The sequence below is a fragment of the Capsicum annuum genome, chromosome 11 (genome assembly GCF_002878395.1).
Source record: "Capsicum annuum cultivar UCD-10X-F1 chromosome 11, UCD10Xv1.1, whole genome shotgun sequence".
NCBI classification, from domain to species: domain Eukaryota; kingdom Viridiplantae; phylum Streptophyta; class Magnoliopsida; order Solanales; family Solanaceae; genus Capsicum; species Capsicum annuum.
The window spans coordinates 52,583,858-52,598,834 of NC_061121.1; the positions used below are offsets into that span (position 1 = coordinate 52,583,858).

General features: G+C 35.7%; 1 protein-coding gene across 5 annotated transcripts; it reads right to left on the minus strand.

Moving 5' to 3' along the window:
* Nucleotides 1-943: 943 nt before the first annotated feature.
* LOC107848606 (F-box/kelch-repeat protein At3g23880) lies at nucleotides 944-4,118 on the minus strand. 5 transcript variants are annotated; one of them, XM_047398775.1, is made up of 4 exons: nucleotides 3,383-4,118; nucleotides 2,939-3,128; nucleotides 1,839-2,554; nucleotides 944-1,264 (listed from the first exon to the last, which is right to left on the minus strand). In XM_047398775.1, exons 1-3 carry the CDS (start codon nucleotides 3,421-3,423, stop codon nucleotides 1,886-1,888), a joined length of 900 nt encoding a protein of 299 aa, XP_047254731.1. In that variant the 5' UTR covers nucleotides 3,424-4,118; the 3' UTR covers nucleotides 944-1,264; nucleotides 1,839-1,885. The 5 variants fall into 5 exon arrangements, with proteins under 5 accessions (XP_047254731.1, XP_047254730.1, XP_016548874.2 ...); XM_047398774.1 differs by having other exon boundaries at nucleotides 944-1,104; nucleotides 1,868-3,128; nucleotides 3,383-4,116; XM_016693388.2 differs by having other exon boundaries at nucleotides 1,868-3,128; nucleotides 3,383-4,116.
* Between the last annotated feature and the right edge of the window lie 10,859 nt (nucleotides 4,119-14,977).

A 14,977-nucleotide genomic window follows, 5' to 3' on the forward strand; every position in this document is an offset into this window, starting at 1 on the left:
AAATAGTTATAAATTTTGGTTATGACTTTTTGAGAAGGAATAGTAGACCACCTACATACACTTTAAGTGTTCCCCATGCTTCTACTTTAGAGGTAGGAATGGTTTATAATGTATGATTTTTAATATATAGGAAAAAACAAAAACAAATGTTGTACATGTGTTTGTAGTTTTTGTATGAATAGCAGAGTAGTTAATAACCATTATGATGATTGAGAATGAGAATTATTTACCATTAACAACCCATTACCTTTTTTTTTTTTTTGTTAATTACTGTAACGTCCATGCAATTTTTAGATAACTTTGTCCAATAAGAATCAGGCAAATGGAAAGAAATCACCTATTATTTTTTATCTCTACTGAAATTCGAATCCAAATCTCATGATTGTTAATCAACTTCTTTGGTCGCCATGACATACCATCTAGTGCGCAAATCATATTCTTGCATGAAACAAAAGTAGGGGTGGGCTTTTGATTTTGTCAAACTTCGGTTCTTCAGTTTACTGTTATGGAAGAATGTTAACCAAGATAGAATCGAATTAGTTCAGTTTGGTTTTGTTAGAATTCGAATCAGTTTGGTTCATTAGCACATATATTAGGTTCTTGTTGAAAATTAATTTACCTACGAGAATGGGAATCCTCCAGGTGAGGCATGTCATGAAGAAAACAGTGAGCTATCTATTAAAGGATTATTTTATTCAATGGATTGATCACTGTACTGTTGGGTGGTGCCAACACATTCTTGCATGAAACAAACGGAAATTCTGCAGGGGATTAACATTTGTGGCTTGGGGGTCTTTTCTTGACAACAATAAGAAACCCAAGAGCTTGATGAAAACAACATGGATGCATGCATAAATGTGTGTGATTTTGTGCCTAGAAAGAAGATTTAACATTATGTTCTTCAATATGAACTTTATCTTCATTTTTTTTTTGCTTAAACAAATACACAAATACCATATATCATTAAGTATCATCATAGTATTTTACAACCCACAACTCTTCTTCAAACATAGTACCTGAAGAATCCTTAGTGACATGATCACCATTAATTTTTTTTTTTGAAGGATAGCATAACATGTACTAGCCCCTCCTGAATCCTGATCACTGTAACAGCAAGTACAAACATCTGTTCATAACATTGATAGTAGAAATAGTAGATATACAGCAACTAATATTAGTTATAGACTTATAATAATAGAAGTGCAGCTGTTCGCAAAAGCATCTGTTCGTTAGTTTGTACACATGCATGATTCAACACAACAACCTGCATTCATCCACAATGTTAGTTATTCTTCTTATTGACTAGGCAATATTTAAGCTAAACACAAGTTTACACTCCTAAGGTTTAGTTTGTAACTTTTAAGTTGGCACACACCAACCGATTTGCAGTTCAATGGTTCATTCCTTACGGAGACATAACCAAGAGAAACCTTAAAAACAAAGATCTAAAAACGATCATTAACAAAGGCCCTAGAACAAATAACGAACATGCCAACGACCATATATGCTAATTATAACTGTGGCTTATTCACATTCGCCTTGGTGCTCATTACTCTTACTCTGTCAAGGTGGCACTAGATGAACCCTTAAGACAATACTTGAAAAGAGAAAGAAAGTCCAAGGTCATTTACTTAGAATGCCGAAGTCACAAACTCAAAATGTTCTTGCAAAACGTTGTTATTCCTCGGAAATATGCAACAACAAAAATGACAACCTTGATATCTAGTAGATGTGGTGTAAAGAGGGCACCAACATATGCAATATATTGTTCTACATTTGATTTTAAGAAAAAAGCAGAATTGAACAACAAGCGGAAAATGTATAAAGCGAACACTTACAAGTCGTTTAGCTACAAATTGTCATTCACCTGAGGTTTTTGCAGCCTTCAATGTTGTGTCATTGGTTCGTTTTGTAAAACTGGACAAACTAGGCTTTCAATATAGAGTTCCGCATCCGTATCCACATAAACATCAATGTTCGTAACCTCTGGATATCTCATTAAACCATCCTCTGGATTGCATATTGTTAAAGTTAATGCAAACACGTGCAAAATTTCACCTTCAAATGACGTGCAAAGGGGTGGAGAAAGAACACGGTAAGGACATTCGATGGTATATAGTTTAGTCCAAGACTCTTTAACCCCATACTCCTTCATAACCCACACATCAGTTCTCTTATGACTACAAAGCACAGATAAATCACTTCCCAACACTCCAAGTGTCAAAAAATAATTTTCTACTCCATAGCAGGGCTGCTCCACTTTCCTACATTTCTCATCAACCAAATCAATGGACATGACTCCCCAACCACCATAAACAACAGTAGTAACCCAGTGAAGCTTCCCATTCAACAACTTGCCCGAACCATAGTAAATCATCTCGCTTTGAATATCATCAAGTGTTCTCCAAGAATCACTCTTTAAATTATATATTTTAATCTTTAAATTATATGCATTGACATGACATTTGCAGTTTTCATCGAAAATAGCCAATACCTTATAATCATCAAGAGCCTCATCATATCCAAAGCCGTAATTGAAACGGTAATTATACGTCTGTTGAGGCATAAGCATAAGGTCAGGCAGTTGCTTGAACTTTCTAGTTGACGGATTCCACAGAACCAAGTCATACCCAATACTATAACAAATCAACCCATCAACAGAACCTTCAATAGCGACAACTCTTTTGGGGTCATTGATGGGATAATCCAAATCAAAAGCCTCAGTAACAGACTCATAAAATAAAGAGCTAACAGAACAATGTCTATGACTGCGCTTAATCAGACGACGCTTCTCCGTTTCCAACAGAAGTTTACGTCGAGTGAAATCGTTAGCAGAAAAACTAAGATGGGTCTTTACAAAATGATTACTAGAGATTAAAGCATACCAATGTTTAGAAACACATTTGAACTGTAAGAGATATTTGACAGGAAGTCTTACAAGAATTGCTGTGATTACTTCTTGTGGTAACGTAGGGACTACCAAGGCCGAATCATTGCTCGAAGTGGATGGAATCTGAGTATGATTTCTAGGTTTGCGCCTTTTTGAGCCTCGACGGAATCTGAGTATGGTTTCCTCTCTTTCAGGTTCCATTAAGGTTGTAAGGATTTTCCAAAGTAGAATTCCTCCCCTTTTTGTCAAGAGAAAATGTTGAGCGATTTATTGTTTCTTACTATGAATGTGAGAAAAAGTAATCCTTTGACTTCTAAGCTGTCCTCCATGTTCTAACAGTTGGTGCATATATAGTAATCCTTTGACTTTTAACAATTAGTACTCTCCCAAACAGCCGTCTAATTTTTAACATGTATTGAGGATCTATATCTTGATAATTTCTTTATGGAGAATAAGGATAACATTCCAACAAGTGAGCATGTAAAATAATACCTGATGTTGAGCATGTAAAATATAATGGGGGCGTCGAACATGATGAAGATATTGCAATAGTGGATCCTTATGCAAGGGATCCAGTAGTAAACTCCAAGTCCATGGCTCTAGCAGGTTATACAGTGAATATGGAGCTTTTACTTTTGCTGGGATCTACTGGCACATTTTGCTTCATTACGTATGCAAACTCTATCACTCAAGTGTGAGATCCGGACGCCGAGGGTGTAATTCTGATGAAATGTATGAGTCCACCAAATACAACGGGACCTGGTCCCTAAGCTAACAGATGCAATACGATAAAGATAGAGACAACAACAATGCAATAATGTAGAGAACACTCAAGTTTACGTGGAAACTTCCTTGCTCAAGGAAAGTAAAAACCATGACCTGTCCTCAAGATTTCAAATGCTCCGCTAATCTTCAAGCAACCAAGTGATTACAAACACTAATAGTCACCACCTCTTGTAATGGCTCTATTACAAGACAAGCGTACTAACTCTACCACACTTTCAACTGACTAACTCTAGCCACTGGTCCTAGTTAACTCTACCCAGGACTCAACACCACCTAAGATGGTAAATCACACTTGACCAACTTACAAACGACTCGATCAATCAACTCTAACTGATTCAAATCGAGCTAAGACTTGGATAAGCTACACATCTCCTATCCTTTATAAACCACGAGTAGATTTACAATATGAGAACAAAACACAAAAGACTTAAGACACAACAAGACTGAGGGTGTGTTTGGTATGATGGAAAATATTTTCCATGGAAAATGTTTTCTTGGAAAATGTTTTCATGGAAAATAAGTTGGTTTCTACTTATTTTCTCATGTTTGGTTAGTGAGCATAAAATATTTTTCGTAGAAAATACTACTAACTGTTAACTAGTTTATCAGTGCCTCTAGCAACTCAACAATTTGTAAGAACTAATTTAAGCATAACAAATAATATCAATATCGAATATTAAAATATTACAATCACTAAATTTAAGCAACTATGACACTTTTCAACATTTTGTCAGGACAATCTCAAGATACTACAATCAATAGAAATATAACGGAACGACAAGCTTATTTAACCTCGTGAAAGAAGTTACATCGATGACAAAATGAAATATGCAATTAGCAAAAGTAACATAGGTAATTCTTCCTCTATGCATATGAAAATAACAATACATTCAACGAACATTGAAAATGAAAAAAATTTGGGGTTCACTATTTTTTATTTCAAGCAGTGAAAAATTGAAGCAAACCACAATGAAAAATATTTTCGAGTAATGTAATTTTTTTAGAACTGCGAATTTTTTGAGTCATGTGAATATGAGTGTTGTTAGGGTGGGGGTGGGGGCAAGTCACATTTGTCATTTTTCGGAAAATAACTTTTCTTGATTCATGAGGAAAGTCATTTTCCCTCAAATAGAGGAAAATGAGTTATCTTGGAAAATGTTTTCCCAATATTTTACTACAACTATACAAGAAAAAATAGGAAAACATTTTCCAGAAAACATTTTTCATCATACCACCCTAAGTGAGCACTTGATCAGATTCCTTGTTGATGCATAAGCTGTAGTAAAAAAGAAGACTTTTTGCTTTTTCTTGAGAAAGAAATCTTGATCTTGCAAAACTTAGGTATTATTGTGTGTAAGTATTCCTTTTATATGAGACAATAAAACCTAGAACTTCTCTCATTGGTCGAGGTTAAACATCTCTACTACCGTGCTACCAACTTTCTGTAGAAAAGTACATCTTTCAGCTATAGTAGGCTTGTTATCTTCAGAGAACAACTTTATATGGGACTAGGTTGATTTAAGCTTCGGTCAGGTCCATTGTGGAATAGTTTGTGAATCATCAAAACTCTAAGGGTGCAATATTTTCACTATTTTTGATGATGACAAACTATTCCACCCGTCAGTCTAGGTTCCTTCAGTTACTTACAAAATCCCTATCTCATATGAACACAATTCCCCCTGTCACAAGGACTTGGTCCCTGTAAGTCTAACTAAATTCTACACAACAAGAACATCATATTTCTCCTTTTGGCATCATTAGAAAAAAGGAAACGATAAACCAGATTAAGCAAGTAGCAACAGAAGTTAATTCATGGCCATTGAGGTTATACTAATATGAATAAAAAGAGAAAAAGAAGACATATAGCAGATAGGAAAACAATCACTTCATTAAGAAGAAGGCATTACCAGATACATTATATGAAACAAAATACTAGAGGAACCAAAAAGTGCCATAGGACTTAAGACAATAGGAACAAAGATTAACAGGGCTTAAGAGGAATTGAGCTTAGGTGAAAGAAGGTTTTGGGGGTAAGAGACCTAAGAAGCATATCCATACGAGCTAAGTTACTCTGACTCTTCACTTTCGGTGCCGCATCCATGTCGATACGACATGGGTGTGGGTGTGGGATTTGTACCCGATCTGATCAACCAATTTTGGGTGCTTTGATCAAAATTGATTGGAAAATTTCGAACAGATTTAAGAAGTTATGTAATCAAAACAAAATCTAAGATGAGATTGAAGAAAATGGAATGTCTTGTATATAGAAATTTTTATGTTATTGCTTTTCTTTTTATCTCCTTTCAGGATTTTCTTCTTGAATAATATTTTGTCCTCTAGTTTTCCACATAATATCTCATAATTTATGTTTTACAACTCTACTTTTAGATATTTAAATTATTTTTTTCTGAATCCCCACACCCGTATCTATCTCTACATCCATATCCTCGAATCTTTAAGTTGAGACCGTGAAGGATTTGACCTCTAGATCCGTACCCGTATCGGACACCCGCACCCGAGTCTGAGAAACTTAGCATACGATCAATCTCTGCATCATGGGCATTTAAAAGTTTCTTGGTAAGGTCCTTGACCTCATTGAGAGACTCCAAACTTCACCGGTTAGTGCAACAACCTATGCCTTCAACCTTTCATTGTCATCCTTTAAATCGTCTGAGGTACTAGGTCCCTCAGTAGCTAGGTTCTACATCTTTGCCTCCAGCTATGTGATCTCAGCATCAAGAGTAGCCACAACTACCCTCATCTCTTCTAATTCTCCAGTCAAGCACTTCTGAATATCCAATAATTCAGACACCCGTGACTTGGTCCCTACCTTCCCTTCCACACATTCATTTTCAATTAGGGTGTTCATGGTGAACATTTGCTTGACTGTGCCAGCAACTCCTCTTACATACTCAATCTTGAAGTGTTACCTTAGTGAGTAAATAACCATAGGGGAGCTCGTGCTTTCCATATTTAATATGCTACACCTTATACATATGTTCAATTATCAGGGTAGGAAGATTAATCAATTCAAATTTGCTAAGAGCTTCCATAAGAAAGAGGTCTGCTGCTGAAACAATTGTACGTTTCTTAGAATGAGGCAACAAAACTTCATTGAAAAATTCAAAGAGTAATTTAAACTCTTCTTTCAAGAATTTCTTCCTAACTCCAGCCCTAGAGTTTTTACTAACCTTAGACTCAGACTAAACAAAAGTAAGAGAGGGTTGTTAACTTCGTACTGACCTGATCCTATCAATAGGGATGTTTAAAATTTCTCCAAGTGATACTTCGTCTAGGAAAATCTTTATTCCATACACTATGTCAGTGAGGCTTGAAACATCCTCAAAAAATTCCATTGTAAAGAAAAAATTCTTGACTTCACCTTCATAAACTATGGGCATAGGAGTTTCAAACAGATGTAACCAATCCTGATATTACACAAATTGAATCAACTCACATAATTCTGCTTTCTGATGAATCTTGGGATCAAACACTCTTTCAGTCAATACCTATTGGGATTTGAGGATCTGATTTCTCTCTTTCCTAGTGAGACCTTGAATAAGCTTCTAAATTTTTTGTCTTTTAGATAAGGTTCCTAGTCTCTCCACTAACCAACCAGTTTTCTCAGATGCATGTGGATCAGCTTTGGGATAGGAACCCGTTGTTACTTACTTTCCTTTTTTCTTTGTCGAAGTATGTTTCTTCTTACTTACACCCTTTGATTTGGGTGTTGCAGACTTTGCAGGCTTCAAACTTCCTTCCTCTTTGCACTTCTTACCAATAATGATAATAATGTCATCATTAGCTTTCTCCTCTTGGCTTTCAACTTCCTCATCAACCATCTTCTCAGGAGGAAAAACTGTCTTGCCTACCCCATTCTTTTTCTTTGCATTTCTTTTTTGGTAGTATCTCTTTTGCTTGCATTTAGAGCATCACTCAATAGCTTTTTCTCAAATCCTCTAGTACTGTAGGATATATGGACAGGCTTCTCAAGGACCTGGTCCTTTCTCGAGTACCCTATTTTTCCTATCCTTTTCCAGAAAAGACTCACTAATTTATTCTCCTCTATATGATCTTCTACAGGAGGATAAGGCATCTCTTTGGCCACCCTTATAGCCATACGGGTGCTATTATATTTTGTACTTGGGGATTTGGGAGGAGAGTATATAAAGAGAGGAGAAAAACTTTAAGATCTGAGGCTAACATAGTGAGACTATCATCCACCCAATCAGCCCCAACATCTACACTACTTGGGGGTTTATATTCTTCAGGTAGGTCACTTTCGAACAAGTATTATTTCACCATAAAAGGCTCAACCACTGCAAGGAGAACTGGTCCCTTTGAAACCTAAGGTTAGGTTTCAAACTTAAGAGGAAGACTAGATGATGAGGCCTTAGAATTGACAATTAAATTAGACAAAGACAGAGATTTTATGGTCGGAGAGGTTACTTCAATTATTTCTGAGTCAAATAGTAGTGAAAAAGCAGACAAGGTAGGTGCTTCTTCACTGGTGGGTGATCCAAAAGGATCATTAGTAACGGATATAGGTAGAGGAGTTTTTTCAATAAAAGGGTTTTCAAAAAATTATGAAGGATTTGTTGTAGAGGGTTCGGTAAGAGGAACATTCTCTTTTGAGGGTCATTTGGTTGGGAGAAAGAAAGATACATTTTTGTTGTTATAAGATAAAAATCAAAAGATAGAGAAAAAGCAAAGAATGAAAAAAGCTTGTGATAGAGAATGGAGTTACAGGAGAAAAATGCTTAATGTTTTGGTAATAATGAAGGAGATAGAGTAGTCAGAGAGAGTATTTAATAGGGTAAGAGAAGGCAAATCTTAGGATTAAAGTGAAATGACGTGCCTAGTCCCTGTTAGGAACACTGCTTGACTTATTGGGGTGATGTGACAATGGTCAGGAAAAGAAAGAGAATAAAGACATGGCACTTAAGAAGTTATTTCAAGAAATTTTAAATCATATAATGCATAAGATACTAACCTTGTAGTGGGACCTGGTCCCTATAATTTTTAAAGTTTCTTTATTTTTATCTGTTCTACTGCTCCCTTAGTCTAACTAATCCACCATTGGTTTATACCTACAATAGGTATGAGACTGAATTAGACTTGATCAGAACTCACAACCTAGATATATGCTTTTAATTTTAACCAATCATAGGAGAGAATAAAACTAATTGTACAAAGATATAATCTATTTTGATTAGACCAAGTTTGAGCTTATTTTTCTCAAAATGGTCCTTGGATAAATTCTTTGTGAAAATATCATCCACTTGGTCCTCAGTCTTACAGAACTTCATATAGATTGTTCCTTTTTAAGTGTTGTCTCTCAAGAAGTGATGTCTCACATGAATGTACTTAGTCCTCTTATGCCGCAAAAGGTTTTTGGCCATATTGAGAGCACTAGTATTGTCACAGAGTAGAGAAATAGTGTCTGAGACTATGCCAAAGTCCTTAAGTTGTTGCTTGATCCACAAAATCTGAGCACAACAAAAAGCAGCAATAACAACATACTCAACTTCAGTTGTTGACAAGGCCACTAAGTTCTATTTTTTGGTTTCCCAAGAGATTAGGATAGATCATAGGAAGTGAGCCATTTATAAAGTACTGTTTCTATCAACCAGGTACCCGACATAATTTGCATCAACATAGCCTATTAGATCAAAGGATTCACCTGAAGGCTAGTACAGGACCAGGTCCCTAGTACCCTTTAGATACCTCAAAATTCTTTTAGCAGCTTTCAAATGTGATTCTTTAGGAAAAGACTGGGATCTTACACACATTACAACACTAAACACAATGCTTGGTCTACTGGATGTAATATATAAGTGGGCTTCAATGATCCCTCTGTACATTATTTTATTCACTTTGGGACCTAATTCATCAGTGTCCAACTTGTAGCTGGTTCTAATAGAGGTATCAATTAGCTTGGCCTCACTCATATGGAACAATAAATATTTGATATACTTTTATTGGTATATCATGGTCTGTAGAAGTCTTTCTAATCTGTAATCCCAAGAAGAAGTTCAGCTCTCTGATCATGTTCATCTTAAACTCAATTTTCACGAGCTTGAGAAAGTCTTCACATAGGGTTTCCAAGGTTGCTCCAAAAATAATGTCATCAACATAGACTTAAACAACTAATAGATTTTTCCCTCTAGATTTTAGAAAGAGAGTGTTATAAATATTCCCTCTTTTGAATCCATTTGGAAAGAAAAATTTTAAGAGCCTTTCACACCAAGCGTTTGGGGCTTGCTTCAACACATATAGATCTTTATAAAGTTGCATAACATGTTTGGGATGTCCAATATTCTTAAATCCTGCAGGTTGTTTGACAAACACTTCTTCCTTAAGATAGCCATTCAAAAAGGCACTTTTGATATCCATTTGAAATAGTTTAAACTCCATGTATATTACAATGAAAATGAGAATTCTGATAAATTTCATTCTTATGACAGGGAAAAAGTTCTCATCATAATTAATTCCTTCCTCTTGGGTGTATCCCTGCACTACCAATATGACTTTGTTTCTGACAATGACTCCACGTTCATTCTTTTTATTTCTATTGATCCACCTGGTCCCTATGATGGTTCTATTCGCAGGTCTGGTGACTAGGTGCCATACCTTCTTTCAAATTGATTCGACTCCTCTTATATGGACATGACGCACTCAGTATCCTTCAAGGCCTCTTTGTTATTATTGGGTTCAATGGAGAAAATAAAGGCCGAGAAGACAACCTAATTTCTGACCTTGGATCTAGTTTGCATCCCAGAGTTCAAAGGTGTGGTAAGATTATCTAGTGGATAAGAGGGTTTATGCTTCCAGTTGGATGCGCTAATGCTTGTCTCAGGCTAGTTGGGGCTATGTTCCTCATCTAGTTAATCTTTAAGCTCTTGAGAGTGTGAGTCTGTATTGTTATGATCATTTTCTATAGGACCTAGTCCCTCACTGACATTGGTATAATTATTTTTATAACTTTTATGGTCTTAATTCTCTTCATTTGCTTCATTCCTTTAACTATTGCTTACATCATCGTTTATGAGTCTTTTCAAATTTGAAGAAGTTTCTCCAATTCTATATTATCCTTGTACCTTAAGTCCTTTATGCTTTTTGATTCCTTAAAGATGACATGAACACTTTTTTCTACACACAAGGTCCTTTTGTTAAGAATCCTATAGGCTTTGCTTGTTGATAAGTATCCAACAAACACCCTTTCATCACTCTTGGGATCAAGCTTCCTAAGACCATCTTTGCCATTATTTAAAACAAAGCACTTGCATCCAAATTCCCTTAGGTAACCTAACTTGGGTTTCCTATTATTTAATAATTCATAGGGAGTCTTGTTTAACATTAACCTGATCAAACATCTATTTATTATATAGCAGGCCACGTTAACTGCCTCAGTCCAAAAATTCTAAGGAAGACCAGAATCTATCAACACTGTCCTTATAATATCTACTAGAGTTCTGTTCTCTCTTTCAACAACTGCATTTTGCAAGAGAGTTATAGTGCTAAAAAGTTATGGCTGATTTTATGCTCTACACAACGGATCCATCTTAACATTTTCAAACTCTGTTCCATGATCTAACCTGATCCCAACAACATTGGAGTCATACTCGGCTTGAACTTTCTTGACAAGATTTATGAAAGATTCAAAAGTTTTATCCTTGGACCTTAGAAACATGGTCCAGGTGAATCTTGAGAAGTCATCCACAATGGCTAGAATATACTTCTTTCCCCCTTTACTTTGAACCTTCATAGGTCCACACAAATTCATGTATAGCAATTCAAGGGTTCTGGTGGTACTGACATATTTCTTCTATTTGAATGAGAACCTAGTCTTATTCCCTCTAGAACAGACATCACCAACCTTATCTTCTGCAAATTTGATCATGGGAATACCATGGACTAGGTCCTAACAACTAATTTGTTCAACAATGATGAGCTTACATGTCCTAGTCTTTGATGTCACAAATCAATGTTATCATTTTGAGCACTAAGACGTAGCAGTGCATCACCTTAAATTAGACTTAGATCTACCACATACATGTTCTTGCATATTCTAGCTTTGAGAACCACTTTACCTGAACTAAGATTTGTCACAATGCAACCTTCTAATAGAAATTTCACTTTATTTCCTTTCTCATAAATCTACGACACATTGAGAAGACTGTACTTTAACCCATTGAAAAATACATATTTTTAATAACATGATTGGGAGAATTTCAAATCTTTCCAACACCTTCAATATTTCCCCTTTTCCCATTTCCAAAGGTTACACTTCCACCATGAAGTGCCTACAGCGAGATGAAGTCTTCTATTCTTCCAGTCATATGCTTGGAGCATCCATTATCCATGAATCAACATTGACTTCTTACTCTTTCTCCCACCTACAATAGCAATTATTTGTTAGACTTGGGAACTCATTTAAGTCTGAGTTCCTGATAAGGTGACAATGGTGTGATTAGAGACTTCTTGGTTTAGCTGAGCAACCTGGAAAAACTAGTTTCAACATGAGAACCCAGTCCCTAGTATTTTAAACCATGTTCCTTTTTGGACTTGTTTTTCTCATAATTTTACATTTGGAAACTTTTCTCAGCTTTATTTATAGACTTTCAGTCCCTCTTGAGATGACTATTTCTTCCACAGTGGGTGTACAATAAATTTCCAGACACAGAGACATACTTGCTATAAGGATTATAAGGGGCATTGATATTTTCCCTTCCTAGACCTTGTACACCATTGGACCTTTGACTTGTTAGACTAGACAAGAATTTTGAGGAAGCAGTCCACTCGAGATATTTTTGAAGATCTTCTTTGACATGGACCAGGTCCCTTTCTAGTTGGAAATTTTTATCTAGAGACTTCAAGAAGATTTTTAGAATTTTTTAATCTCTCTTCAAGTTCTAGCTGAAGACTACTGGATGATTTTTCCTTTGGATTTATCTACAGGGAATCCCAACAATTTTTCCCTAACAACATCATTTTATTTTGACATTTGACTCAGTTTTTCACCCAACTTAGACACTTTGATAGCTAGAGATAGTTTTTCATTTTCAAACTCGTAAAGGGTTTCACTCCAGAGATTCTTTTCACTCGTGATCTCACACAATGAATCTATAAAGACACTGTCTAGGCCTTTAAGCCTTTTTAAAGAGTAATTATTAAGATTTTGTTTGATATCAAGAAGATTTACCTCTTTATCATCATATTTTGCCATGAATATAAAGAGTGAATCAAAGTCATCATCTGGATCTTCAATCACCATCATTGAAATGTACATAGGAGGTTGAGTTTTATCAAAATCACTGAATGAATCTCCTGAGGCTGCTAAGGCTTATTTCATAATGTAATCTGCAACTGCTCTTCTTCTGACTTTGTTTGGGACCCGGTCCTTTTGCTTTTCTCTATCAGATCCAGCTTTGTCATACTCCTTGTGCTTAACCTTATGCATTAGACAATCTTTGATAAAGTGACTAGGTTTTTCATACTTGTGACATAGATCATTTCTAGTAGGTGATTTGCTTGAGTTCCCTCTTCGTTGGAAACCTCAATTCCTTATTATAACTTTAAGAAACAGTTTGGTTATGTATGCCATGTCTTCCCCCTCTTTAATAATTTCACCTTTGGTAGCTTCGAGAGCTAGAGTTTTTTCTTTCTTGGTTTCCTTCTTGACTTGCTCCTGTTGCTTCTTCATTTCATAAGTTTTCAGGTTTCCAATGAGCTCATCCATTATGAGAGTTATTAGGTCCATTGTTTCTATGATATTATTTACTTTACTTTCCCATGACTTGGGATGAATACTAAGCACTTTTCTCACTCGTTTAGTAGGCCTTATGTTCTCAGTAAGGTTGTGCAACTCATTAGTGATAGATGTAAAGGTTGTGTGCCTCTCATGTATAGTCTATCCTTTCTTCATGGTGAAGGTTTCATACTATGTCGTAAGAATCAACCTTTGATTTATTCACCTGACTTGTCCCATTATGTGCTATTCTCAGATAATTCGAGATCTCCTCGGTGAATCACCTGCAAAGATCCTATTATACTCATCAGTTCCTATGCCATTCACAAGCATTTTCTTTGTATTATAATTTTTTTTCAATATTCTTATGATCATCTTCATCATACTCACTTTGAGTTTAGGGAACCAGTTATTTTTCCTTCTTTAACTTCCTACATAGGAACATGTGGACCAACCAAAATGACATCCATTAATTCATAATTCTCTGCCATTATGAAATCATACATTCTTGTTTTCCACCATCTATAGTATTGACCATTAAATCTTGGTGGTCTGGTGGTGGAATATCCTTTCTCTAAGTTTGGTGAGCTGCTATTTCTGAGTTGGGTCCTCTCTAGGTATTACCCTTTTGGAGAGAGATAACTCTGAAAATTGATGAAATATATGAGTCCACCAAGTGCTGTGGGACCTGGTCCCTAAGCTAATAGATGCAATATTATAAAGGCAAAGATGATAACAATGCAATAATATAAAGAATAATCAAGCTTAACTTCCTTGCTCAAGGGAAGTAAAAATCACGACCTATCCTCAGGATTTCTAATGCTCCAGTAATCTTTAAATAACCCAGTGATTAAAACTATAATAATCACCACCTCTTATAATATCTCTATTACAAGACAAACATATTAACTCAACCACACTTTTAACTAACTAGCTCTAGTCTTTGGTCCTAGGTAACTCTATCCAAGACTCAATGCCACATAAGATGTTTAATCACACTTGACTAACTTACAAATGACTTGATCAATGAAATTCTAACTAATTTTACCCGATCTAAGACTTGGACAAGCTACATATCTATTATTCTTTATAAACCAGAAGTATATTTATAGTATGAGACAAAAACACAAAATATTTAAGTCACAACAAGACTAAGTGAGCACTTGATCATGTCCCTTATTGACGCATGAGTTGTGGTCATAAAGGCGACTTTTGCTTTTTCTTGAGAAAGAAATCTTGATCTTACAAAAACTAGGTTTAGTTATGCTAAGTATTCCTTTTATATGATACAAAAAATCATAGAACTTCTCCTATTTGTCGAGGTTGAACATCTCTATTGCGGTGCGATCAACTTTTCATAGGAAAGTACATATTCCAATTGTAGTAGGCTTGTCATCTTAAGAGAGAAACTTCATATGTGACCAAGTGTCATGACCCAAACCAAGGCCTGGCTGTGATGGGTATCTTAAGTCCCACGTGGACCGGAGATCATCCCCTACATCTAATAGGTATCTCAAGTCCCATATGGACCGAAGATCACCCCCCGCACC